This window comes from Schistosoma mansoni, chromosome 6 (assembly GCF_000237925.1).
Source record: "Schistosoma mansoni strain Puerto Rico chromosome 6, complete genome".
Classification (NCBI taxonomy): Eukaryota; Metazoa; Platyhelminthes; class Trematoda; order Strigeidida; family Schistosomatidae; genus Schistosoma; species Schistosoma mansoni.
The window spans coordinates 1095986-1122198 of NC_031500.1; the positions used below are offsets into that span (position 1 = coordinate 1095986).

General features: G+C 36.3%; 1 protein-coding gene across 2 annotated transcripts; it reads left to right on the forward strand.

Annotated features, from left to right (window-relative positions):
• Nucleotides 1–4453: 4453 nt before the first annotated feature.
• Smp_162310.1 (putative arsenite-resistance protein 2) lies at nt 4454–20253 on the forward strand (the record flags this gene model as incomplete). Of its 2 annotated transcripts, XM_018797885.1 has the most annotated exons (13): nt 4471–4498; nt 4625–5234; nt 6276–6546; nt 6963–7263; nt 8802–9091; nt 10525–10864; nt 10943–11011; nt 12621–12922; nt 14719–14867; nt 16800–16893; nt 17047–17154; nt 18436–18707; nt 20020–20110. In XM_018797885.1, the coding sequence occupies exons 2-13, from the start codon at nt 4768–4770 to the stop codon at nt 20108–20110; spliced, it is 2754 nt and encodes a 917-aa protein (XP_018652883.1). In that variant the 5' UTR covers nt 4471–4498; nt 4625–4767. The 2 variants fall into 2 exon arrangements, with proteins under 2 accessions (XP_018652882.1, XP_018652883.1); XM_018797884.1 differs by having other exon boundaries at nt 4454–4498; nt 4761–5234; nt 10525–11038; nt 16800–17154; nt 20020–20253.
• Nucleotides 20254–26213: the final 5960 nt, after the last annotated feature.

The window sequence follows — 26213 nt, forward strand, 5'->3', positions numbered from 1 at the left end:
GCTAAAGTAGCTGGAAATTATGGTTAAACATATTACGAGATAATCGGAGTCGGGTATGGTTGTATTAGTTTGAAGGGATCAATAGTCATAAGTTTAAGAAAACGGTGTTCCAAAAATTAATTATAATCGAAAGTTTCCAGCTAGTAATAAGGGGTTAAAGAACGGTGTTAGTTGTTTTCCAGTTTCGCCATACAGAAGTCTACCAAAATTGGACTAAATTCAGGCCCCATTGCTATCCCATCTCTTTGTCTAGATATTTCATTGTTGAAACTGGACTGGACAATAAAAATACAATGTACCACTAGTTCCTTCAAATGACCAGTCGGCAGACCTAGTTCTTTGTTGTTAGGATTATTATACTCACATATAGAGCATATCGTTTCGGTCAAAGGTAAATCAGTGAACAGGAAATTAACATCAAGCGCGAACATATGTTTTCCGGAAGTATTAAAGTCCTTAATACGATCAGTAAATTGAAAAGTATCATAAATAGAAGAGTTGGACGCTTCCATTCTAACTGGTTCAAACTTTTCAACCAACCATTAGGCTATTCGGTGTTATGTTGAATTCGACATATCCAAAGTGGGTCGCAATGGTAAACCAGGTTTATGTACTTTCGGTAATCAATACAGGAGCAGGATGATCAAACCAAATGGATGTATGTGGTCATATAAGTCTAGGTTGATTATCCCTTCATTCTTTACATTTTTAAAAACATCCGCTAGCTGTTTTTCAGTTCATAGTGTTTTGTCTATTTCTTTTTCAGCTTTGGAAAATTTGGTATCATCCTCCAAGATTAAACTTATTTTACTCGAATATTGTTGGCGATCAAGAAGTGCTCCACCAACTTCTTTGTCAGGTCTACATAGGATCGAAACCTTATTTCTTTTCGCGAGCATTCGCTGATGTATCTTAGTTAATAAGTTATTCTTACTACACTGTGTACTAATGTATCCATGACCACAGTTCAGTAATGTGGATTGAAAATGCTGAAGAGCTTGTGAGGATCTCGACACAAGATGATGAGTTTGAGCTGCTAGATTTTCAAATTGTATTTGCATACGAAGTCTACTGATTTTGCGGATGCTATCATAGGACTTGGGACCCAATGATAAAGCCTGCATTTAGATTGACGGAATTGTAAAAGAAGAGTGGTTAAATACATACTTTTCGGGATGTTATGGAAACCTCTTAATTACGCCGACATGTTGTAAGGTTTTCAAGTGCTTACGTTTAGCTTTTTGTGATTGTTTTTCGTTAACATAAGAAACAAAATCCTCAAATTGTTTATGTTAATCTATGGACTTCAAATAATGAGTGACTTCTCAGAGATATGTGGCGTTCTAGTTCAACTAGTCGAGGTCTAATAGCATCGATACAATTAAGTGCATGACGTTAGAGTGTTTTTTCATTGGAATGAATATGGTTTTGCCTTGGTGCCCTCCAGAAAAGTTTGGGATAATTATCACTTTCGATACAGCTTTCAAAATGTTGTATATACGATTTGACCAAATCTGCCTCGATCGCTTCGTATCTAACTCCTAAAAATAGCAGAAGCTCTCACAATCCATGAGCTCAAGCCAGCACTATAAGTATAAAAGAAGTACTTCCCATAGTTATCTTCACCTTGACTTTAATATATTATTATTGCATTTCTCCCCCTACTTATGTTTCACATTATCATTATTTTATCCATAATTTCTCATGGTATTATTATTATTATTATCACTTCATTTATTTCACGCCTCTGTTATCTTCAGTTGTTGTGACAAAAACATTCCAATCATCTTACTGCAGTCATCTCATTATTCGTTACTAACTTATTAATTCTATTGTTATTATTCACATTACGTAACCTAGTATCTTTCAATTACATCATCATGGTTGTTCCTGTTTCATAAATCCTCAAGGAACTAGTGCCTTAGCAAAACACTTTCATATGTATACGATTGCGCGGCTTGATAATAAATTCGTTGTGAAGAGATCCCTTCGCTGAACATCGTGTCTTCAGTGTTTAAATATGAATTGTTCCCGACTGTCAACAGCAAACGTTCCTAAAACGTACGGGGAATGTGCCTCAGTATCAGTGAACGAAGAACAGTAGTGATCAGTTCACACAGTCACTAAAGTACTGTAAACTGGTATGGAAACCATCTAAGGAAAAGACTATATGCAAAAAGACAGTTATTAAAAGACTCAATAACATTAGGAATTCAGCTACGACCCAGAATTTGCAAAATATGTCGCAATGGTGATTATATACAAATCAAGATGGAAACAAATATACTAAAACATGGATAACACTAGGAGAAACGATGTATAAAACGCAAGAACAAGTAGGTAGCCACAATGAGAAACGTACATAGAGAGATTTACTCACATTTTGATGGAGGGACATATGAAGATGAATTTCACCATGTCAGGGCTATCGAATTCGTTAAGAAATCAGTGCTTAAGCTGGTTGGGAAAATAAATTTGTAGGCAGGGACATACGGGTTCTGCCATATATACTCACTTCTACCAGCATGGATATACACAAACAAACGCAAATATTACGGATCTAAATGACAGCACGTCTGCCAAACAGGTTAATTTAAGGGCTTATTTAATTTGAACATGTGAAACTTGTGTATAAACAAGGGCACTATGGTGTGACAAACGCTTAGGCACGAAACTTACCATGTGTTTCAAGTATCAACGGAGCTTAAAAAGCCTTATGTCTACGTCGGTGTTATGTCCAATAATTTTTTCTACCATAGTAATGGACTTAATCCCAACACTGTATATTTGTCACGATGTGACTAACTAATTTATAGGATCTTACATGGAAGTCACATAATAGTCTATATTGACTCGTCTTATCGTGATAGTTAGTAACGTGACGTCTAGCACTTCAGGAGGATATATTTGTCCTGGGAAGCGAGTAATACATTTGATACAAAAAGCAGGAGGTTACATATAGCCATGCCATACCGATCGAGTCTTTGCGTTCACCATTTTTGCCTTCCGTAAGTGTTAAGTGCCAAGCGTAAATTTTCTCAGTAGTCTTATGTTCAGCCTCAAAGACCATGTGTTTAAAAATCAATATCACCCTGAACCTTCCAAACTTTTCGTTTTTGCAGATGTTATCAATCTGGTTACCTATAATGTGGTCCGGTGAAACACATAGCCCTGTGTACGTGCTTGTGATGGATTTATTACCACGCCTAACCATTTTATTGAATGCATATATATCTTGTAAATCTTTGTTCCTTTCTCCAGTCCAAGTCGTCCCATGATGTCTGTATACATGGAGCTGTTCATCACAACCTTGACCTTCAGGTCTCCCTTCAGGATAGTCAAATCCTCACCTTGGATAAATTAAAGTCCCCCACAAAATTAGCCATTATCTCCTCCACCCCGGCCATTACAGGAGGCATAGCGCTAGACGAAATACGCTGCAATCCCGTCCTTCTTTCTTCGAAGGATGCTTATTCCAAGCCTTCCCAGGTAGTATTTCCTTATTAACACAGTTATTTGACTGGACCTCTAGGTCTCCCACATTGTACGGAAATTCTACGTGCCTACTTTAGGTATTGGTCTGGTTACCAGAATCGAGATTAGCCCCATGACATCCGAAGAATCTCGGCTTTTACTATGAGGTGTATGATTCTTATGAATGAAGATATTTCAACTCCCACTACAAAGTTTAATGGTTATCTCTTTTCTAACGAGGTCGTTTTATAAGGAATGGGGTCGCTAACCTCATGCCTAACCCTGTCCTTATATCCGGTTTTGGGACCGACAGTAACCCTAGAAGGACTCTAGGCTGTTCGGCCTGTCTTACCGATAATGTCATATTAAAATACACTATAATGATAGAATTTTCGTCCCTCAAACATATTAACCCATTGGGTTAAGGTTCTGGAACTATCCCCCAACAACAAAAGATCTGGGGATATAGACTGTGTCAAGGTATTGAACAACGGATTAAGGGAACCCTTACAATACATAAGCATCATTAATGTTATTCATTATATGCTTCCGAATGCAAAATACTGGATAAAAAGCAAGCATGGGGGGGTCTATCGAATCCGTTTTAGAAGACATATTTTTCTTGAGTGTTTTGTTCGAATAAAGGAAAATTTACCTAGTATTTATTTAGTACGGGAGTTCATTTTTCATTGGAAAATAGTCCTTACTCTCGAAAAGGACAGACGCATTTATTAACCTTTAAGGTCTTTTGCTCTTTCATCTGAGGTTCCGTGACATGACTGCAATAAAAGAAGGGGGTTAAGGGTTAATAGTTACGCGGCTCCAAATCAAGATAGCAGTAGTAGTTTGTAATGAGGTAGTTGACCTATTGTTGAGTTCCCTTGTCGAATAATCGAGTGTTTTGAAATATCAGCGATACTATTTGAGGAAAACATTCTATTTATCTCTTTCAAGTCGAGACTGGGTTTTGTTTAAATCTGCTGATGGAATTCAGATAAACAACCAGAGGGTTGTCCCTCGTAAGGTATGTTAACAATGTCTCCAGTCGGAGAGGATTCTATTACTCTCGAGTTTCGAGTTCTTATACATAACAACGTCGTTTTTAACTAGTTCACACATATAATCATAAACATGCATCGCGCTAATGCAGTTTACATCTGCATCTTATTTGGTGAGTTAACTTATCCATACGTTTGATTAATTTACTGAACATCGGACTGTACTTGTTGGTAGTTATGAGGGAATTAAGTTTTGAAAAGTTTTTATGAGTTCCTTTTATCTTTCAGATCTTACATGGCAGATTCTGATGAAGAATCCGATCGCCGTCGTAGCCGTGACAAATTTCGTCGTGAACGTAGTGATCACGATGGACGTCGTCGTCCTGGTGACAAACGAGAGCCATTCGACGACCGATCAGGTACTGTAGGTGCTGCACCAACTCGTGAAGATCATCGTTTGTCAGGTGAAGGTCGGAATGACCGTGGACGATCACCTGCAGAACCTCCTTATAAAAGGCCTCGTAAAGATAACAGCGATGATTATAAACCAAGTTCGTACCAGCGAAAGGACACCAAAAGTTCAAGTGCCTCAGAATACGATGGTATGTACAGGCCTCCAGTAATACCGTTTAAGCGGTTTCTTGATCCTTTGGATGACTTGATAACTGAAGAAGAGGCATGCAGTAAGTACAAAGAGTACAAGGAAGGATATATGAAGCGTCATACCGAGGAATTCTTTGAAGCACATAAAAATGAGGAATGGTAAGTCGGTATACATTGGTTTATTTGTAATTTGTCTCAAACCAAGTGTTATTGTTACTGGATGACACCAACAAACTTTCAGTTTATTTTAAACCTAAGTAGCAGTTCATAGTGTCTGTATTACATTCATAGCCAAGTGAGTTGATGAAACTCATCGCGTTCCGACAACAAATGATCATTATTTGTCGTTGGTATGACTTGTTCTCGCTAACGCTAACGGTAGATATGAAAAGAACATTATCGAACTTGATGGTCATTAATGAATAGATATCTTCATCAGTCATCGATAAAAATCCACTGGAATGGTTGCTTTTTTAAGTTATGCTTTAGTGGGATTGTTTCACACACCTGTTACTGCCTTTCAAAACTATTTAAAGTTTCACGCATGAGTGTTTTAAAGCAATTCCTTTTCTTAAGCTAGTTGACTCCGGGAATATTAGTTTTAGATGGATCCAGCTATAAATGTATTCGTGCTTTTCATTTCGGTAGTAAACTTGGTTCTCTAATTAATGCCATAAACGATGTCACGTCTAGGCAGTAATCTTTGGTCTTCAAAATCACAGGTTGAACTAGTGCAGCTGATTGGAGATTTGAAGCTTTTTTTTGGCTGGTTCAACTAATACGATATCACACTTAGTATACTTGATTGTGTGCTTAGTATGTTTGAAGCACCTAAAACGATTTTGGAACCTGAGTCGCCAAGTTTTCGTTCATGATGAGTTGTTGGTTTTTGACCTTGAAAAAGTACTTACGTTTTAGCTTGAAATTGAGTACCGGCACTCACATCTGGTAGTTAGATTACATCATATATTTTCTTGAGTCAGAAGTTTAGGCCATCTGTTTTTTTCCCAACTATGTCTAAATATTTAGTTATCATTGTCTGTAATTGTCAAAAACAGTATTTTCTGCTGGATATATTCTCTCACTTAGTTTACATCTAGCAACCAACTTAAGTGGACACGAAGTTTACCGTTTTGGTTTTAAAATTCCCTGAAATATCTTGATAGTGACGCACATTTATACACTTGTATTGTTGTACAGGCTTCGTCTCCGTTATCATCCCGATCACATGAATGAAAGAAAAGCCGCTCTTAGCGCAGCAGCCAAGCATCGTTTAGATGTTTTCATGGAGCTTTTACATAAAGGCTTTCTCGAAAATCAGTCTGTTCAGATGGACAATAGTGAGAATCTCATAAAACTCATGGATGCTGTTGTTATCAAACTTGAAGGTGGTTCTGATGAAGACCTAAAAGTACTTGAAGAATCTGATCGTAATAGATATTCAGACGAAGAATTAGTACATCAGTCTCAGGTAGGTTGCTTTGGACTGCTGTGCGCAATATGTTAACGAATTTTATAACATTTTTTTGTTCGTGATTAGTTCTGTTTGACTTAGGAATGCATGCACATGATATTTTTATATTTAGTACTCTTTGGCTATCGTATTCCATTTCACAGGGCTCTTGTGACAAAATTCTCCAAATCTATTTTTCTAAATAATAGCATTTTAAGTCTGTTTGATGGTTCTTTCAGTGATTAAATTACATGGGATTCATCATTTTTATGTATTTGCTTTCCACACCTACTTTGGGAATTTTGTAGAGATTAAATTTCACTGGATACTTAGAGAAACAAGTCTGTTTTGTAGTTTTTGAACTTTAGTCTATGCAGCTTTGTTCCATGATCCAGTGAATATTTGTTTTAAATTTCCCTTAACTGTCTCTATAGTCTTCTGGACCTATTTGTTGTGAAAATAAAAGTGAAGGAGAGGCTGAATCCGATGACGACTTCGAACATGAGAAGCTCGACACAGAACTTACTAGAAAAGTAATGCCGGAACCTCTTCAAACTCAAGGTTCTACTGTAGAGTGTCGAACAACTAACCGACGTACACGAACCGAGTCAAACAAGTCTGGTAGCTCAGCTCCTTCACAAAGTAGCCAGAGCAGCGATAGTGACAGTGGTTCTTCAAGCGATGACGAAGCTGATGAAAGCACCAAATCTAAAACTGAAGTTGAGCAGAAAAGTAGTGAGTTTAACTCTGTTTATTTACTTTATTAAGCTATCCTCTGAAAAGTCGTGGAAAGCTTGATAATAGTAACAATAATATTTGGACTAAGTCAAGTAGACATTAGTAACATATTTTGGGGCAAATGTTCATTATTAAGTATACCTACTTTTCAGCATCAACGAATGGTGTATTGCTTATTAGTCCATACACAATCAAATCTGAAAACAGTTTTAGATCTGTTAACCGTCTAATGATAAAAGGTATAGATATTATAAACCATACTAATCAAACCGATCCTTCTTTTAGCTAAGTTTCATTTAGATGCATATGTGTAGTTCGCTTGTGCGCTTCGGCCTTGCTTAAACACGCTTTCATCACTTAACCAATCCACTTCATTTTGAACAAGCGAATATTGTCTCTGATGTTTTACTTACAGTTGTGTAAATATAAGGGGTTTGTTAATATTGGTTGGTATCAGTCAACAACAGACTCGACAAAAATCACTTATTCACTTTACCGCAAGCAGCTCAACTAGTGCATTTCGTGTAAAAATACATCTCTTACCAAACCAGCATAAACATTTATCATAATGTAAGAAGAATAGTAAATTGTCGCACTACCCTAGACCATAAGGTGATTATCACGGCAAAATCCAATGTCACTACAAATTGTACAAACTGTGTAGTGGTCCCCTAATAAAACTACCTGTTTCGGTTTAGGGACTCAGTTCACACAAATCGAATAATAACTACTTTGTGTGGTGCATGTATATTTTGGTGTCTCTTTATATCAATGTTTGTTTTTAAATAAATAAATAACAGACTGTGCACGTGCAGGGGGTTTGAACTTGCGAATAGACAAGGCTTCCGTAAACCAGAGAATTCATCCCTGACAATTTCTGTACAACCTTTTAAAGCTTTATTGATGTTAATTCTATGCCCCATTTCAATTACATATCATGCTACCGATGAACATAATTTTTTTACTTCTCATGTTTATCGGAGTGACAATTTACTATTCTTTCCATATTATGCTAAATTTTTATCTTTCACAATAATCACCTAATTTATTTGGAACTTTAGTTAATTGGTTTTATGTTGATTTTCATATAAAATGCTTTGATGAGTATACATGTGACTAAATTGTTCAAAATATACAATGCAAATACACCACATTTTCAGTTCAAATCCATCTTCCGATTGTTTTTATTAAAATTTATAAAAGGGACTAATTGTTTTAAACCATGATATCTGTCATAGCTAATAAGGATTATTTTCTACCTCAATTGATAAACCTATTTAACAGTCACCCATAATCAACGTATAGCATAGCACGAATAACTGTTAGCCCAAGTTGCCATACTAAATCTTGTACTTGGTAGTTGCGTTAATCTAGCTCAATTAGCATCATATTTACCATTATGTTGGATGTCATTATTCTCAAATAAACCTCTATCGTTTGTGCTTGTCCATAATAAAACCCTGATGTGTAGTGGTCTCAAGTTGTTAAATCTTATTTAGTTATAATCACGAAAACGAGTTTTCTACAATTTACAGATGAACTTGGTAATACTCATGATGTTGCAAGGTCTGAAGTTGACGAAGACGACGACGATGTACCCACTCCTACAACTGCCGAGTCTCCAAGAGGATGTAAAAATGAAGACTCTTCTGTTTCTATGATCATCGGCTCAATAAATGATACATCTGTAAAACATCCTATTTTTGGAGATCCTTCTGACGCTCCTCAGCCCAAGTTTGCAAATCCACCAAGATTGTTGCATAAAACTGCCTCTATATTCTTCCGAGCGTTACCTCCAACTATAAAGGAAAGCGAACTCAAAGAGGTTTGTTCTACTTTATAAATCATATGTTTCACATAGTTCGGAAAAATATCTATCTATACTTACGTTAATCTTATTTGAATAAAATTGTGAGTCTAGACATATACTATCTGTAAAGTTATCGGGTAAAATTGATTCGCTTGTATAAAATTTTTGTAAGATGGGATTTTCATGAGTTTTTGTACCATTGAAAAATAATCTACTAATAGCCTTATCAATTGACATGATGTATTTACCATACATTATTTCATTAATTTATTGAGTCTACCATACCAGACAGGTCGGTTGAAGAGCGATAAGACTAAAAGCAGCAAACCCAAGGTCCGAAGGCGAATTCGTGCTGCTGACTGTACAGAGGTGTGACGGCAGTAAGGTGTTTCCTCCAGACAACCAGCATAACAGCGATGTTACCTTCCCACAAGGAGGGCTGGGGTTAGAAAAGGTCGACCCTAAAAATGCACACCTTGCCTTATCCCACGGATATCCATCTCCGGCGGTAAGGTCCTTTGAAGAACGGAGCTAACACAAAGACTACCCACAAAAAGGTCGTGTGTGACCGACCTCAAGCGGTTGTCACTTGAGCACTGCAGTCACGCTTTCAGATCATTAAGACTACTTCTAACCCGATTTCCCTTTCAGGTACCTCTAGAAGAACCCTTCCATGGTGTAGGCAACCGGGAAGTGATAACTGCCTTCACACCTCTAACAGCACTGACTGACTGACTAATTTATTGAATCATTTTTTCAGTGCCTAACTTTTTCTATCACCACTCATACTATCACTACCTGTGCTATTCTGGGATTTGACCCGACACTTTCATCTTGTTATACTAATGGGGTATGACAAATTAAACTAATGTACACATGTTTCAGGTTCTACGTTGCGTTTGACTGATTTAAAGTATAAGTGTCTTATGCCCTACCAACTAATCAACTTTCCGAAATTTTTAATGCAACTGGTTGATATCAGTCAACAACAGACTCAACAAACGTCACTTATTTACAAACAGGTCAACTGGTTCATTTCGTGTAAAAATGCGTCTTATCAAACCGAAATAAAAATTCATCATAATATAAGTAGAATAGTAAATTGTCGCATTGCCCTAGAGTCAGTCAGTCAGCTACAACGTAGGACCAGGCATTGCCCTAGAATAAGAAATTAGCTTTTTATATTTCTTAAAAAAGTTACTGGAGTAAAATATCCTAGACTCGTTTAACTGCCTACTTCGTTGAATCTAATGTTCCCCAATAACAGGTAGTTAGTGATGGTAATGCCAAATATACCGCACACTATTTCAGTAGTTTTGATTTACCATTATAAAAGTATTTTCTGATACAATGTTGTAATCTTTCTGTGTAAGGTATATTTTGTTAATTAATATTTTTGTCAGCTAAGCAACACCGTAATATTTAAGTGACTATATTTGTTATTTTAGCTTTGTGCTTCTCAACCTGGATTCATAAGATTGGCTCTTTGGGAACCTGTTCCTGAACGTCGATTTATGCGACATGCATGGGCCACATATGATCCTTCTGTTAACATCAAAAAGATATGTTGGGCGTTAAATACCAGTAGTTTATTACGCGAAAAGCTTGAACTTCCAAATGGAGAACTAGGTGCTACAGTTAATCGTGATTTAGCTCAGAGAGTTCGCCCTCTTACTCCTCTCACACGTCATAAACCAGTAATGCGACAAGATTTAATCTTGGCCGCACAACTTGTTGCACGTCTAGATGCTAAACATAATTTATGGAGTGATTTGGAAATTCCTGATAGTACAAATGATTTGAATACAGTTAGTAAGCTCAAAATCAATGGTGATTCAGAATTCAAGAATATTTATGATTCTACAGCTCTGGAAATGGCCATTAAAAGCAAAAATCCATTACTTAAAAATCTAACAGATTATCTTGTCGATGAAGGTGGAAGTGAAGAAGAAGCACTTATAGGTTAGTTTAACAGTTCAATAAGATTTATTCGTTGCTTATTAATTGTGTTATGTTAATCCATTCTTATGTAGAATTTAGTTATAGATGAAGGGTTTAGTAATATGTCCTGTGTACTCATCCGTGAATCATCCCTTTTATCTTCACTATCCACTAACTATTTTTATGTCTTTTAGACACATGACAATCAATGTACTCAATTATTCACTGTACAAGCTATTTCCTTTCACTTTGATGGTTACTGTAAGATCGATGAATGTATCATATGCTTTTTAGGAGGTGCTATTTTTGTCACAATTAAGAAATCTTGACTCATCAATATCCTATTATGAAGCCTTTTCGTTGTAGCTACCTTTCGACATTGTAATTTAAAATATGCTTATCATAACGATCTTTTGATAAAAACACTTGTCTCATGTGACCATGTTTTGTAAAACAATGTGGCTTAGTAGTTAATGGATTCGGCTTCCAACCAGGTCTCAGGTTGAAACGCTGCCTCATTTATTACGTTGGTTTGGCCAGCAAGTTAGTATTATCCATCAACCCTCGCGGACCCTAGGTGTAGCTCAAAGCTCCGAGTACATATTTGTATGTTGTTTCTTCCCGTAGATAAAATCTTCCAATGGTCACTAATTAAGCAAAATTTCCTTAGGAAGAGGATATTGCAAATGGTTATCATTCTTTTTACTGAAATAAACGTACTGTGAATTCTATCGAAGTGTCCAACTACATGGCTAAGATTCGGGTGAAGTCGAAGTCCAACAAACAAAAATTTGTCTAAAGAACGATTCTATTATTAAGGAATATGCACAGATTATTTAGAAATCTCAACTCATGAGGCGGTTAATGCGTCTGTGTTCCTGGAACGAGAAAGACTTCCAGTTATAACAACACAAAGATTAATTACAACATAAAGTAGTGTCGCTGAGTCTGTAGCTGTGTCTAAAGTCGACAAAAACTGCTAACAGTTAGCATGAGGATTGGGAACATAACTATGGAAACTGTTGTGCTTAAAAAGAAGATTCAAGGAATGGACAGAAATTATGGATAACGGTTAGAAAGGTTAAGGGAATGTAGTTATGATAAATACAATAAATTTTATATAGTCGAGATCATGAGTTAATTGAAGCTAGACTACCATGGAAAACCTGGAAGCACTGGACGGCCGTTTCGTCATATTGTGGGACTCCTAAGCAGTGTGCATCCACGATCCCGCCTCGCGAGATTCGAACCCAGGACCTACCAGTCTTGCGCCAGAGCACTTAAGTATATAAAATTACTAAATACAATAAATATTATTTAATGTAAATACAGGACCAATAAACATGCGCTACATCATAAGCCCAGAAGTTATTAGGGATGGAACTATCTACTGAATATTAACAAGTAGTGTAAGGCGATAAGGGGGGGAATAAGTTGGATGGGAGGAGAAGGACAATATGTAAACGGGTTTAACATGGACTAATTCCTCGTATTTTTACAGCCAACTTACGTAAATGTTTTATCTAATTCTTTATAGTGTTTCAATTGTATTTATCCTATTAATATTCATTATTTTAATTTCTTTAACGTTTAAAATATCCAGCGGAAACTCAAGCAGAGGCTGAAGGATGTGACAATAATAATAATAATGTAGTTGGACGTGTCCACACTGTAACATTGGAATCTGATCCTAATTTGGCTCGTACTTTAGATCTGTTAATACTCTATTTACGTATTGTCCATTCTATGGATTATTATGCAGGAGCTATCTATCCTATGGAAGATCTCATGCCTCATCGATGTGGAATTCTTCATGCGAGAGGTGACAGAGGAATAAATCCTGTTCCTGGTGCTCGTTCTAGTGGTTTAGCTTTCACTCAAAGAGAAATTAATGATCACCTTCAGGTATGGAAAAAAAAGAATTGAAGACATTTTGCATCAAATAATAATTGAAGCGTGTTTAATTTTTAGTTGTACCGATAAATATCGTAACCGGTGGTTAGAGACTTTGGATGACATGGCTTAAAATCGTTTGTGCTAGGCCAGGTGCATTCGTTCTTTGTTATTGTCAGTCAGTCAGCTACAATGTAGGACCAGGCACATTTATGCATCGGTCCTCGTTAGCACAACAAGATGAACACCGGATTCATAGAAATAGTTAATTTAGTGGTGGTAGTATATAAAAGATAGGTTGTATATAAGGATATAGTATAGGAAGGAAAAAAGTTATGAAGCAATTTTAATCTTAAGGTTTAAGGGAAGATAAAGAGTGTATACACCTACGCCATTGTGATCTATTCTGTGCCATATGTTACCCAGAGTCTCCAACCATTGATTAGAGTAGTGGCGCGGATCCCAACCTAGTAGTCTGTATCTACCAACATAGCTCAGACTAGAAGTTAGTGACTTCAAGGACTGATGACGCGTTTTGGTTTGGCCGCCCCTTAACTTTCTTCCATCCGTCTTCAACACTAGTCAGCATAGCGCGTCGTGGTAATCGGTGGTCAGGCATACGTAACAACACGTGGCCCAACCATTTCAGTCGATGAAGATTCATGACCTTATTAACCGATTTACCATCATTCCCTAATACCCTGTGTCTAACCTCACTATTACTTACCCGGTGATCCCAGCAGATGCGAGCAATATTTCTAAGGAATCTATCGTCAAATACTGGTAACTTACGAGTATCTTCTACTCTTAATGGCCACGTTCCACAGCCGTAAATTAGAACAGAGCGAACTGCTGTGCAGTATACTCGTCCCTTAATTGATAGACGAGTATCTCGTCTTCGCCATAGGTGACGTAAGTTTGCAAAAACCAAACGAGCTTTTTGAATCCGTGCTGAGATTTCGTCAGACACCAATCCATTAGGGCTGATCAGACTTCCAAGATAAGTGAAGTTGTCGACGCGTTCGATTACTTCACTCCCTATCCTTAGTTCAGGTGTTGATGCAGGCCAGTCCTGGAGTAACAATTTACATCTAGAGGGGGAAGAAACATTCCAAATATCCTGGTATTGTTGCTCAGTGCTACCAAAAGACTGCATTTTATTAACTTCTTCACCAAACAGGACTATGTTATTTGCCTATTCCAAGTCAATAAGTGGACCTCCTGGTAGATCAATTCATTAAAATTCAGTTATTTCCAGCGGCGGTATAAACGAATTGTAATGTCTGAGGATGTTTGACTTTACATTTCCCCTCTAAATTTAAAGGTGTTCTTATTCCAAGTGTAGTAGTAGCTTGGAATTTGGTTACAGTACTTCACCTTCAATCAATAAGTCTCACATTTTCAACTCGTTCCATCTTTTGTAATAAACCTTGAATCACATATTTTTCAAACAGATCATTAACACTACATCAACTCAAGTTGTCAAGTCGCTATCATGCAAACTATGTTTTTTGAGTTCTTAATTCGGTAATGGAAAGTCGAGTCTATACACCACTATCCAATAACTCCCATTACTTTTGTTTTTTTTACATAACTTGGATTTGTTTTTATGAGGATTCGCTTAATCGACCCACGCTTTACGTAGTTACGATTGTCGATTATTACACAAGTGACATTTCAATAATAGATTTGTTCTCTCTTGTGGTTGGTTCATTGTTTTGATGAATTACACACCTGTCTATTAGTAAACTGATGTTAACGTATTTCTCTGTATTGTTTTCGTTTTGATTTCAACATTTTCATCTTAGAATTTCGCTTTAAAATTGCGTACTCTTATCGAGGTACCAAAAGATTTAACTGAAGAGGAAATGAAAAAGTTAGGTATGCGAGATCCTGAAAAAGCTGCAGAAGAATTCGTTGAAGCCAATATTCAAAAGAGAACTGGCAAGAAAAAGCCGTAAGTGTAGTTCTTTTTTCTAAAGTTAACAGAAAGTTATGTTTTGAATGTTTATTGATAAAGACTAATTGAAGTGTTGGACTACTGTTAAAAATCATCAACATCACCCAGCTTAAAGGAGGGTTCATGGTTAACGTTTACTGACTGAAAGACTTGATTGTGCAGTAGTTCACATTTCTGTATTTCACAATCAAGTTGTGACGGGAGATGAAACTGCTTATCTGTCCTACACTACATTGGGTAGTAGAGATGCGATCAGTAAACTACTAAATATCGCAAATAGATGTTGGACTAAAGACTAAACAGGCACCAGATAATTACTGTATGAGTCATTATACTAGTTCACGTGAACCCGAACACCAATAATTGGGAACCAGATATAAGTCAAAGCAATAGTAGTATCTTGACAGTGTCGGTAGTCAACAGAATTAAATCACAATAAAATCAGTTTTAGATAGAAAATAGTCTCTTATATTTGCTAAAGTTAGATATGTTTATCATCGCTCATCATTTAATCATGGCTTACTTTAACCACCACTTACATATCAGAATCAAAAATTAGGATTTAATCACCACTAATAAATATAAAATTTAATTTGTGTAACTACTCAGCAATCTGTTATAATTTCTCTTATTACGACCCAGCTACTCTTATTGCTTAGCATTTTTGGACACCACTACACTCGACAAGTCCCCATATCAGAGCACTGTTGAACAGGAATGTAATTATATTCCAATAGCAATGGTGGATGGAGCTAGAAATCACAATAAGAAAAACATCAGTATATTTATAATTTTCACATAAAAGGATTCTAAAGTCTTCTCCAAGTTTCCGCTAGCTCTGGTTGGTTAAGAAATAGCCAATTAGCCTACCTCAACGTAATCTTGCACGGAAAATGCTTTAATCCAATCTATGTCCTCCAAATGCCCTAGTACGGCCAAGAGTGGGGAGAGTCCGATCTCCCACTCCAAATGCTCTCACATGGCCATGCGTATATAGCCTCTGTCAGGGAAGTTCTACTCACTACCTTCTCGTGGCAATACTGTTGTTTACGAAATCGAGAGGACGAAAAGCGAATGTACGGTGCTTTAACTGGGTTGGTGGACATGGAAAGTTCACCTAGGGGAGTTGGAAAACCCTCATTCCAAACCAATGGTGCACGTGGACTGGTTCCAAGATCCTGAGGAAGCAAATAACGTATGAATCAATCGTTGGTCACCGACTACCATGGGACTGCATCTCCTCACGATGCTCCACTGTCTTGTGGATCAGACCTTTAGGTCAAAGGCTCTGGGTGTGGCCCCCTAAGTAAACTACCTGCTTCAGTTTGGGTACCTGAGCAGTATCACAGCCCTCACACAAATCGAATGAGATTTGTGCGGCACATATATATCTGGTGCCCCTTTGATCCAATATTTATGTGTTTAAATAAATAAATCTGTGTCCCGCTAACATAACCTGTTAGTGTAAGTAATAATCATGTACGTACAATAGTTTCGTCAAAGGACTAGTTGTAGCATCAGTAGTAGTAGTATACGCTTAATTGTTCGATTTCAACATACGGAATTAAGCTGAGTTTGTTTAGGTTGCTGCGTTCCAACGTTATAATAATGTAGATGGAGAATACTAAACAATAATCTGTTAATGTTATGTTTATGCACGTTTGTGATTAACAAGTGCACTAAGCTGGGGTTTTATATTTTAAAGTTTCTGACTCCACTGACTTTCTTAAGGTACATGGTTTTATAAAAAAAAACTTGTAAGAGACAGTCTGGCTACCTCAATCATCAAGAATCGATCCTTCTATGTATATTTTCTTTATCAGTTTGTTGTCCTAAGTATACATGTTTTATAGGATGTACTTTTTTGTTCGGTTTAGTAAATAATGAAATTACTTTATCCACACATGTCACGAAACTCTTTATTTTTAGATTCAAAGTTGTATGGGTATGTCCATTATCCGATAAGAAATTTCGTGAACCAATTTTTGTTCGTAAACATATATTCAATAAACATATGGATAAAGTTGAAGCAGCTAAAAAAGATAATGCAATATTTTATAATAATTATTTAAAAGATCCTAGACGTCCATCATTACCAGAAGCACCTTATCATTTATTAAATCAATATTATCCATCTTTGAATTCAAATTCAAATAATAATAATCATACATATAGAGGTCGAGGTTCTGGACGTGGTAATACAGGTGGAAGTTATCGTGGATATAGAAATAATTCACTTCTTTCAACAGCACCAAGTTATGTACGAGGTGCTGGAAGTTTTCAGGTATGTTGTAGACATAAAACTAAATTTTCTTTTTAATACTGTTGATATATTGTGTCAATTTTGAATATTCTTTTTGGTTGGATATTCATATCTGTGGATTTGAAGGTAAAAAGTATTTTGTGAGCTACTTATGTACTACTGTCTTGAGAAATTATTTTATCCCATGAAATGTCATAACTCTTTAAGTTTACTGTTCAGTGATCCTTGAAGTATCGCTTTACGACTGAAAAACACTCCATAAAAATAAATATTTAGGCTGGAATTAAGTGATCATAGGTTTTCCCCAATCATTAGTTGTTTATTGTAGAAGTACTAAATGAGGAATGATGTAGTTTGAAAGTAGGGTACTATTAGGGGAAAACGGAAAATTGAAAGTAGGGTACTATTAGGGGAAAACGGAAAATTGATCGATGAAGCTATATATATATATATATACCTTCCTGATGGATTAAGAGCTAGTAGAATAGTAATAATTAATGGTTGAAGATGTTGGATGCCACGACACGAAGCTGATCATATTCGCACAATTATATACACTTTACGTTCCTTTTAGTCTTGGGTTTAGTTTCATTATTTATTTACCATCCTTCGGTCACATTTTCCCAATTTCGGTGTATAGTTTGTTGTCCGTTCATCCTCATCATGTTAATTTCACTCCTCTCAATTCACTGATATCCGGAACTTTGAGTAAATACTGATTCTTACCAGAGTTTTCGTAAATAATTATTAACTATACTACTACAGGATGCATTTCTTGTGTCATCTAAACTTGACGTAGTTGAATTTCTCGATTGCATATTTAGGATTTTAATATTGTTTTAATGGTGATATAGTGAACTAAAAATCGACTGTTGTCTATTCATTCTGACCGATTATCTTGATGTTTGAGAAAAGTCGTACATCTCGAACTAAACGACTTATGTCGGTACCAGTGTTGTAGTAGCTCTTCAAGGTTATATCATTATTAATAACTTTATGAATTATCTCATTGCTATTCAAACCCCGTATACTAATAATGATATAAGCATCATGCTCATTTAACAAGTTTGTGGCCATCCGTACTTAGTAGTTCAGTGGACAACTCTTTTCAATTTATTAGTGAAGGGCATTAAGTTCGAATATCAATCTATTAACATCAACACTAGGATACAAGTACATCCGTCTAATGAGTTCCAAATCAAGCGAAGAAGCTTTTCTTAAATTTCACTGTGAGTTGCAGTTCATTTGTTTCATAATTGTCCTGTAAATTCCATTACTAAACTTTTGTTTCTCTTTGTCCAGGACTATTATGATGTGGCAGCTCAACAACAACAACACCAAGCTATGGCAGCTGTAGCAGCAGCTGCTGCCGCAGCTTTATATCCAAACGCTGCGACAGCAGCTGATTTGTATGCATTGGCTGCACAGGCAGGTGCACCTCGCACAGGTCTTGGAATATCTAGGTCGCGTGGTCAACGTGGTTCTTCACCATCTCATGATTTCAATCATCGACCATATAGTAGTAGTACATTGGATAATCGACGGAGACAGCCTACAAATTATTCGACAAATAGGTAAGCTACAGTTATGACTGTTATGTTTGTATGTATTGAACTCTTGATACACTTTTTAGACGGTAGGTGATGCAAGGATGATAAGACACTAATAAACACTAAACAGTAGATTCCGATAAAATCTTGTACATAGTTGATTGTATATTGTGTGTCTTGTGTATGGACCTCTCTATCTTTGTATTTCTTGACTGAATTTATCACACTTTTCAAAATTTTTTGTATATTGTGCTATTCTTATTTGATCTGCCATTCTGAACAAATCAATGATACTAGAACTTGTTCAATAAATCTTGTCTAAGCAGTTGTATGGCATGTCTCAATGTCACAAATGCATTTACTCTTTGACTTCTCTTATAACTTGAGTCCCGAAATCTTCGTACACCTTTTCTTTCTTTTCCTATATCTAGTCTTTACTACTGCTACTACTACTGACACTGTTTCTGCTTGTACTACTCTGGGAATTTGTCTAGACAATTTTGTGTCTCTGTGTTAACGTGATGTGGGAAATAAACACACATATTTCAGGTTCTACGTCACACATGACTGACCGACTGTTTAATAATCAGTTTCGTATGTTAACATCTCGAAATCTCAAATTCTCTCTGTCCATTCGGTATGCGAACTGAGAATTATAGGTATAATTACACAAAATATCAGTCCTGTTGTGGCTATCGATTTGATTTCGCTTGATGGCTTGTATCCAATATATATTCAGCTACTAACCACAGTCGTAATTTAAATTCATTTAGTATTGTTTGTTTGAATCTTCCCATCGATGTGTTAGGACTGCAACTGGTCAGTCTCTAATTGGCATATGTGCATACTGTGCGTATTGCCTCAATATAGCCTTAATTCACAAGCATGGAAACGCGCATCCTGGATTCCACTGCTAGCCACTATCCATCGTTGCATACAGTCATAATTTGTCTAATACAGGTGTGTAATAATGCACCTACACAATCTACAGTGATAGTTCTCAAGTTTTCATCCTGTGAGCATTCAGTTTCCTCATCAGATCACCCTCACTAATTTTGTGGATCGTTTTGACTTCAAAATGCAACATAATCGTGCACAATCAGCTGAAGGATAGACAACATCTATTCAACAGACTTACAGTGAGAGTAGAACTAGAGTATTATCATAAATGAGAGATATATAATTGTAATTGGAATAAGAATAATGCTCCACAAGTTTTGTTAAATAAATCTTCGTTGACGTCACTTCCCTTTTTTATTGGTGAGACTATACAGAATAAAAAGTATCATATGAGATAGAATCCTTTTAATCCACTTAACCTTTTCTTAACTGTTAGACGTCCAGTCGGTGGTGGTGGCACTACAACCGGTGAACGAACAATGATATCATATAATGATTTGGATGATCCTGGAAATGATGTTCTTTAAAATGAATTGACTAACCAAAATCTAATCATTTTCATCGACTGTTACTACAACAACAACTGCTTTATTTTCTATGTTCTTGTTTTTTCCGTTTGTTTCTAAAGTTTACCACGTTGACACATTTTAATTGGAATATCATGTATATCTGAACATTGTGCATTTTCATATTCTTTTTTTCCTTATATTAATTACAATAAGAAAAGTTCTATTAAAAATTATATCAGACTTCTCAATTTACATGTTACTGTATGAGAAACTATAATAATAATCAAGTCAATGGTAGTACTTTTAGAAGTTAAGTTGGAAAGTACTCTGAGAAATGATAGTTTGACTAATAATTCTAAAGTCGGAATTATACAACTACTGTCGACAAAATTAGTGGTCGTCAGTAGTGTCATCGATCCATCACTTTGCTATCTTCAATCTGAGTACTTGAAAACTTGGATTGTTGATTATTTCTATCACGTCGAACTTTGCTAGTGATTTTGAAGCAACTTGATCCTGTGATCACATCGGATAGTCCAAATGACGAGCACACCCAATTGGTTGGGGTCTGGCTTCGTTTTCTCAGGAATAGTTGGAAAGTGTGGCTTAAATTCCTAAGCGACAAATACACATATGTATGAATAGGTGTTTAGTTATTTCTAAATCCAGTTGGGTAACAAAAAGCTTCCTTACTTAGTTGAGCCAGGGGGAAGGACGTTTTTAATTTGCTTCAGAATAACATACCCTACGACACAACACAACTTGTATAGGTAGGAATTAGTGTAAATATACTTTTGAACAAACAGACCGTTAATATCAGTTAGTGAAAGTCAAATTTGCGCCAAACACAAACAGGCATTACTCCTTAAGTTGTTATGTCTACGAAGTAAGCAAAGAAAATAGGAAAATATAAAGGCGGGGCAATAATCCTACTAACTACATTACTAGCCAAACATAAAAATATAACTCAAAATAAAAGAATGACAATGAACAATTCTACAGACTAACTCCATCCAACCTATCTACAGTTTTGTGTTTTAACCAAACGGAATTCCCCAGTAATTGTTGAAGGTGATTACTATACACTTGGATGAGGCATCCATGAGTTTGTGCAAGATTTCCACATTTTGCCATATTTATATGCAATTCGAAAACAATATTCATAGGCATACAGCTTATCAAAGTGTTAACTAACAACATTGGAATGTAGATACATCCGGCTGATAGGTTGTACATATAACGAAACGTTCATCAAAATTGATCTTGTCACTCTAATACAGTATGGTGACCTGCAAATAAGTCAGGTTCTACGTTTTCCATAGTCTTATGATTCCCGGTAATATAAGAAGCTCGTCCCTGTTGTTTTTCGACATACTTCTTATGAGATAATTACGGATCCATTAGAATCATCCATCCATAAGGAATTATCACGCGACGATCAACTAACCAATTTCTGAAACTAGATACTTATTAAAAGCAGAGGGTAGGGTTTCATGCGTTCGATTGTTCGAGATGAAACTGATCTCTTAAAAAATCAATTGGAACCAGTTACTTCAGTTAGTTTATTATTCCAGAAAAGTGCTTGTAGAATGTTGATGGCCAGGCTACTGCTGTTCTCAAGAATTATCCATCTTTCATTGACATCATGAACCGATTCAAGTTAGACCACCATTGAAAACTTGGGAGCACTTGACGGTCGTTCCATTCTAGCATGGGACGCTTCACCAACTTGTATTAACACCGCACGTGGGAATCGAATCCAGTGTTTTCAATCTCATTTCGGAATTCTGAACCTCTAGATCACTGTGTTGGCATCCAACGGTGTTAATGTCTAACCCCAATCAATCCGCGACATTACGCGATTATCTTTGGTAATTAACTATTTCACAATCGACACGTGTTATTTCTACTGGTCACGACTTCTTACTGGAATCCCGGAAATTTCCTCTCAAATCTAGTCACTGCTGAGTACATGATAACTGTCAGTGAGGGGCTGTGAAGATTGTTGAATTTCAAATCTGATTGATTCGTCCATAATTTATAGTCTCTTGGCTACGATATCTCGTTACTGATTTGAAAGAAGTGATGATAAATGTTTTGAGGATTCCCAATTATCTATGGTTTACATTATCAAACACATCAAGTAATTTCACATTAATATAAATAGACTTTTCAGTTAAAATCTTATTGTTCCTTCCACTAATTATCAGATATCAATACATCTTCCTAAAACTATATTTATTTATTTAAAAACATAAATATTGGTACAAGGAAGCACCAGATATATATGCGCCTCATAAATCTCATTCGATTTGTGTGAGGGCTGTGATACTGCTCAGGTACCCAAACTGAAGCAGGTAGTTTACTTAGGGGGCCACACCCAGAGCCTTTGACCTAAAGGTCTGATCCACAAGACAGTGGAGCATCGTGAGGAGATGCAGTCCCATGGTAGTCGGTGACCAACGATTGATTCATACACCATTTGTTCCTTCAGGATATTGGAGCCAGCCCACGTGCACCATTGGTTTGGAATGAGGGTTTTCCAACTCCCCTAGGTGAACTTTCCATGTCCACCAACCCGGTTAAAGCACCGTACATTCGCTTTTCGTCCTCTCGATTTCGTAAACAACAGTATTGCCACGAGAAGGTAGTGAGTAGAACTTCCCTGACAGAGGCTATATACACGTGTCCATGCGAGAGCATTTGGAGAGGTAGAGCGGACTCTTCCCACTCTCGGCGGTACCAGGGAATTTGGGGGCCTAAAACTATATAACTTGAAATGTTATCCAAATTGGTGTATTCATATTTCATATCATTCAACTGGTGAAAATGTAACTTGTAATTTATTTTAAGATCATTTAGAAAATTCATAAATTCACGGTTATATGTAATCTCAGATTGTGACATATGCTATTGATGTCGACAGATATAAGTAGTATATATTACCAGTCAAAAGCGGAATGCCTGGTTAGGCAGGAGGTTGAGAAAATCAAAGAGGAAAGAACAAGGACCGAGTGTAATTGGTATGGAAGTGAAGGAACAACAAGGTGTGAGACAATCGATTGGCACTTCCCAATAAACCATTCACTGTATGGTTCCCAGACTTTATCAAGATATTCTGTTATGTTGTATTGAAATGCATTTGATTGTTCCCACTAGTGTTCTCGTTCACTACAAGATAATGATTCTTAACATTAGCTTTAAAAGTAGGAGATCTCTGGAATTCAGTATCTTGAATGTTCAGAGTGTCAAGTTGTAATCTAATGTAGAAGTCATAATTATTGTTTATATTCGAACAGTTGTAGTTGTATTGAATGTCTATCAAAAAAGAGAATGTATAGTAATCAAATAATTATAAGTATTACTTAAATAGATCATCAAGAAAATAACATTTAAAGGATATTGATCTTGTATTTTGTTCAGAAAAAATAATCATTACTCCTATCAACACATTCTTACTTACTTACTTACGCCTGTTACTCCCAGTAGAGCATAGGCCGCCGACCAGCATTCTCCAACCCACTCTGTCCTGGGCCTTCCTTTCTAGTTCTATCCAGTTTTTGTTCATTCTTCTCATGTCTGTCTCTATTTCTCGGCGTAATGTGTTCTTTGGTCTTCCTCTTTTCCTATGACCTTCAGGATTCTATATTCATATTGTGTGACTCCTCAGTAGTGCGCATCCACGACCCCGCCTCGCGAGATTCGAGGAGGAGTCGCACAATAGGACGAAACGACCGTTCAGTGCTTACAGGTTTTCCATGGTGGTCTAGCTTCAATTGACTCATGATTTCAACTATAAAATTACAAAAATCTCCACAAAACCCCTTTCTAATTCTGAAATCTTGGATTTGAAACCATATGAATCTTTCATGATATAGTATACTTTACGCTGAATTGACTTCAGTATATTGCTTAGACATTCAGATAGTATATATTCAGAGATATTATATTTGGTTAAATAACTCCACCTGTAGCTCTTCTAGAGTTACTGCCTCTACATCAATAAGCCTCAACATGCACAAACGAAAAAGCAAGATTCTCAAATACAACACGGAGAATACTAACCCATCGCACTTGATAGGGATACTCTGGAAGATGTGGAAACATTCACGTACCTGGTCAACATCATAGATGAATAAGAAGGATCGGATGCACATGTAAAGGCGAGGATTGGCAAAGCGAGGACCGCATTCTTACAATTGAAGAACATATGGAACTCAAAAAACTGTCAAATAGTTTCAAAGTCACAATCTTCAATACGAATGTCAAGACAGTTAGTTCTATTGTATGGAACTGAAATGTGGAGAACTACTACATCCATCGTCAAGAAGGGAGGGATTTTCGAAGACAGAATTGGATGGAGAATGATGGTGTGCAACGTATGCTCCTCCACGAAGGGTAACAGGCTTAAGTAGGTCTATTAGTTTATTGAGCACAACTGTACTCAGATAGACGGAGAATGTCTTTTGTAGTAGACTGATTATCATTCTGATAAGTCTTGTTGATTGAACGATATGTTCGGATCCTAAGCTAGTTTTGTACGCCCAAGCTAGAACTACACAGCAACTTGAACACAAGAGAAAAGGCACAAAATATGCGGGAAGTACTTTACTCCAAAGGTTCATTTATGTACAGAAAATACAGGGTTTTTGTAGTATTTTAGAAGTCCTTGAGTTTTCATGAAAATTCTAGAATATTACTAAACAGTAGCAGTGTAATAATCAATCAATCAGAACCTCTACATGTGACTTTTCATTTTCGCGATATTTCTAGCAAAAATTCTAATCAAACGCTGATTGGATAAAATGCTTCCTGAGCTTGTCATGTCTATTGCGAGAAATTTGCAGGATCATCCCAACACATTCTGAGTGTCTATGCAGTTATTCCTAATTGAAGAGAACTATGATTTGAGTGCTGAACTTAATATACATTATTCTGGTGTGTACTACTTATGTCGACATAAGTAATATACAACACTAGTCAGGAATAGAATGTCTAGTAGTTGAAGATTGAGGAGTAAAGAAAGAGAACCAAAAGCAGGAACAATGAAGTCTGAGACAATTGATTGACATTTTGTAAATGAAGTATTTACTGTATGGTTCTCAGATTCTACTAAGACGTTCTATAATTTTATGTTCATATACAGTCGATTGTCCCCACTTGTGTTCTCGTACACTATAATCTTTCTTGTGTGGTCTAGTTAATAAGTAGATATATAGAGTAACAGATATATCTGAGTCTTATGAAATAGAGTCAACAATATTCGTATCTAATCACAAAACTGTTCAAATGAAATACAACACGCACTGATGTTGATGAAAGGGGACAAGTAAGAGAGTGATTGAGAAGGGAAATCCATAATGATTATGATCTTATACATATTAGACCAATAGCTTATGTTTGTTATTTTCGTATCTCATTGTGATTGTGATTGTTATCATTTATTGTTACCTTTAAATGAACCTTGATCTGATATAAGAGTATGAACTATGTTAAGGAATCTAAACGTCAATTTTCTTATTTGTAAACATTTGGTCAAACTTCAACACATAATATAGATAAACAAAGTATTCAATACAACTTATTTGATGAGTGTGGATATTTTGAATCTGACTACGAACTGAGATCAGTTCATTCAACACTACAGGTAAGCCTCAGTCATCCGTGTCATTAATGTATAAATTCCTTGTCCTCGATTTTTCTTCCATCACATTATCCACTTAGCAACTGAGTTCTGATAGCCACCTGCTTGTGCAATGATATGACGTGTAAATTAACTTGGTGTGGTTTACTTGTATTTTTCCCATTGTTATTTAGGACTGCAACTGATCAGTGTCTTGTTGGCATATCTGCATACTGTGCAGACTGCCTCGATATTGCCTGAAGTCACAAGAGACTGTTCAATTGCAGTCCTAAATAACAATAGGAAGATACAAGTAAACAACACCAAGTAAATTTAGTTTTTAATAGGTTATTGAAATAAGTTATAATTCATAATCATAAATACGAGAGTAATGTGCTACTGTTGTTGACAGATGTAAGTAGTATGTAGCATCGATCGAAAGTGAAATGCCTGACAGCAGATGGTTAAAAACGCGAAAAAAGAAAGAACGAGAACAAA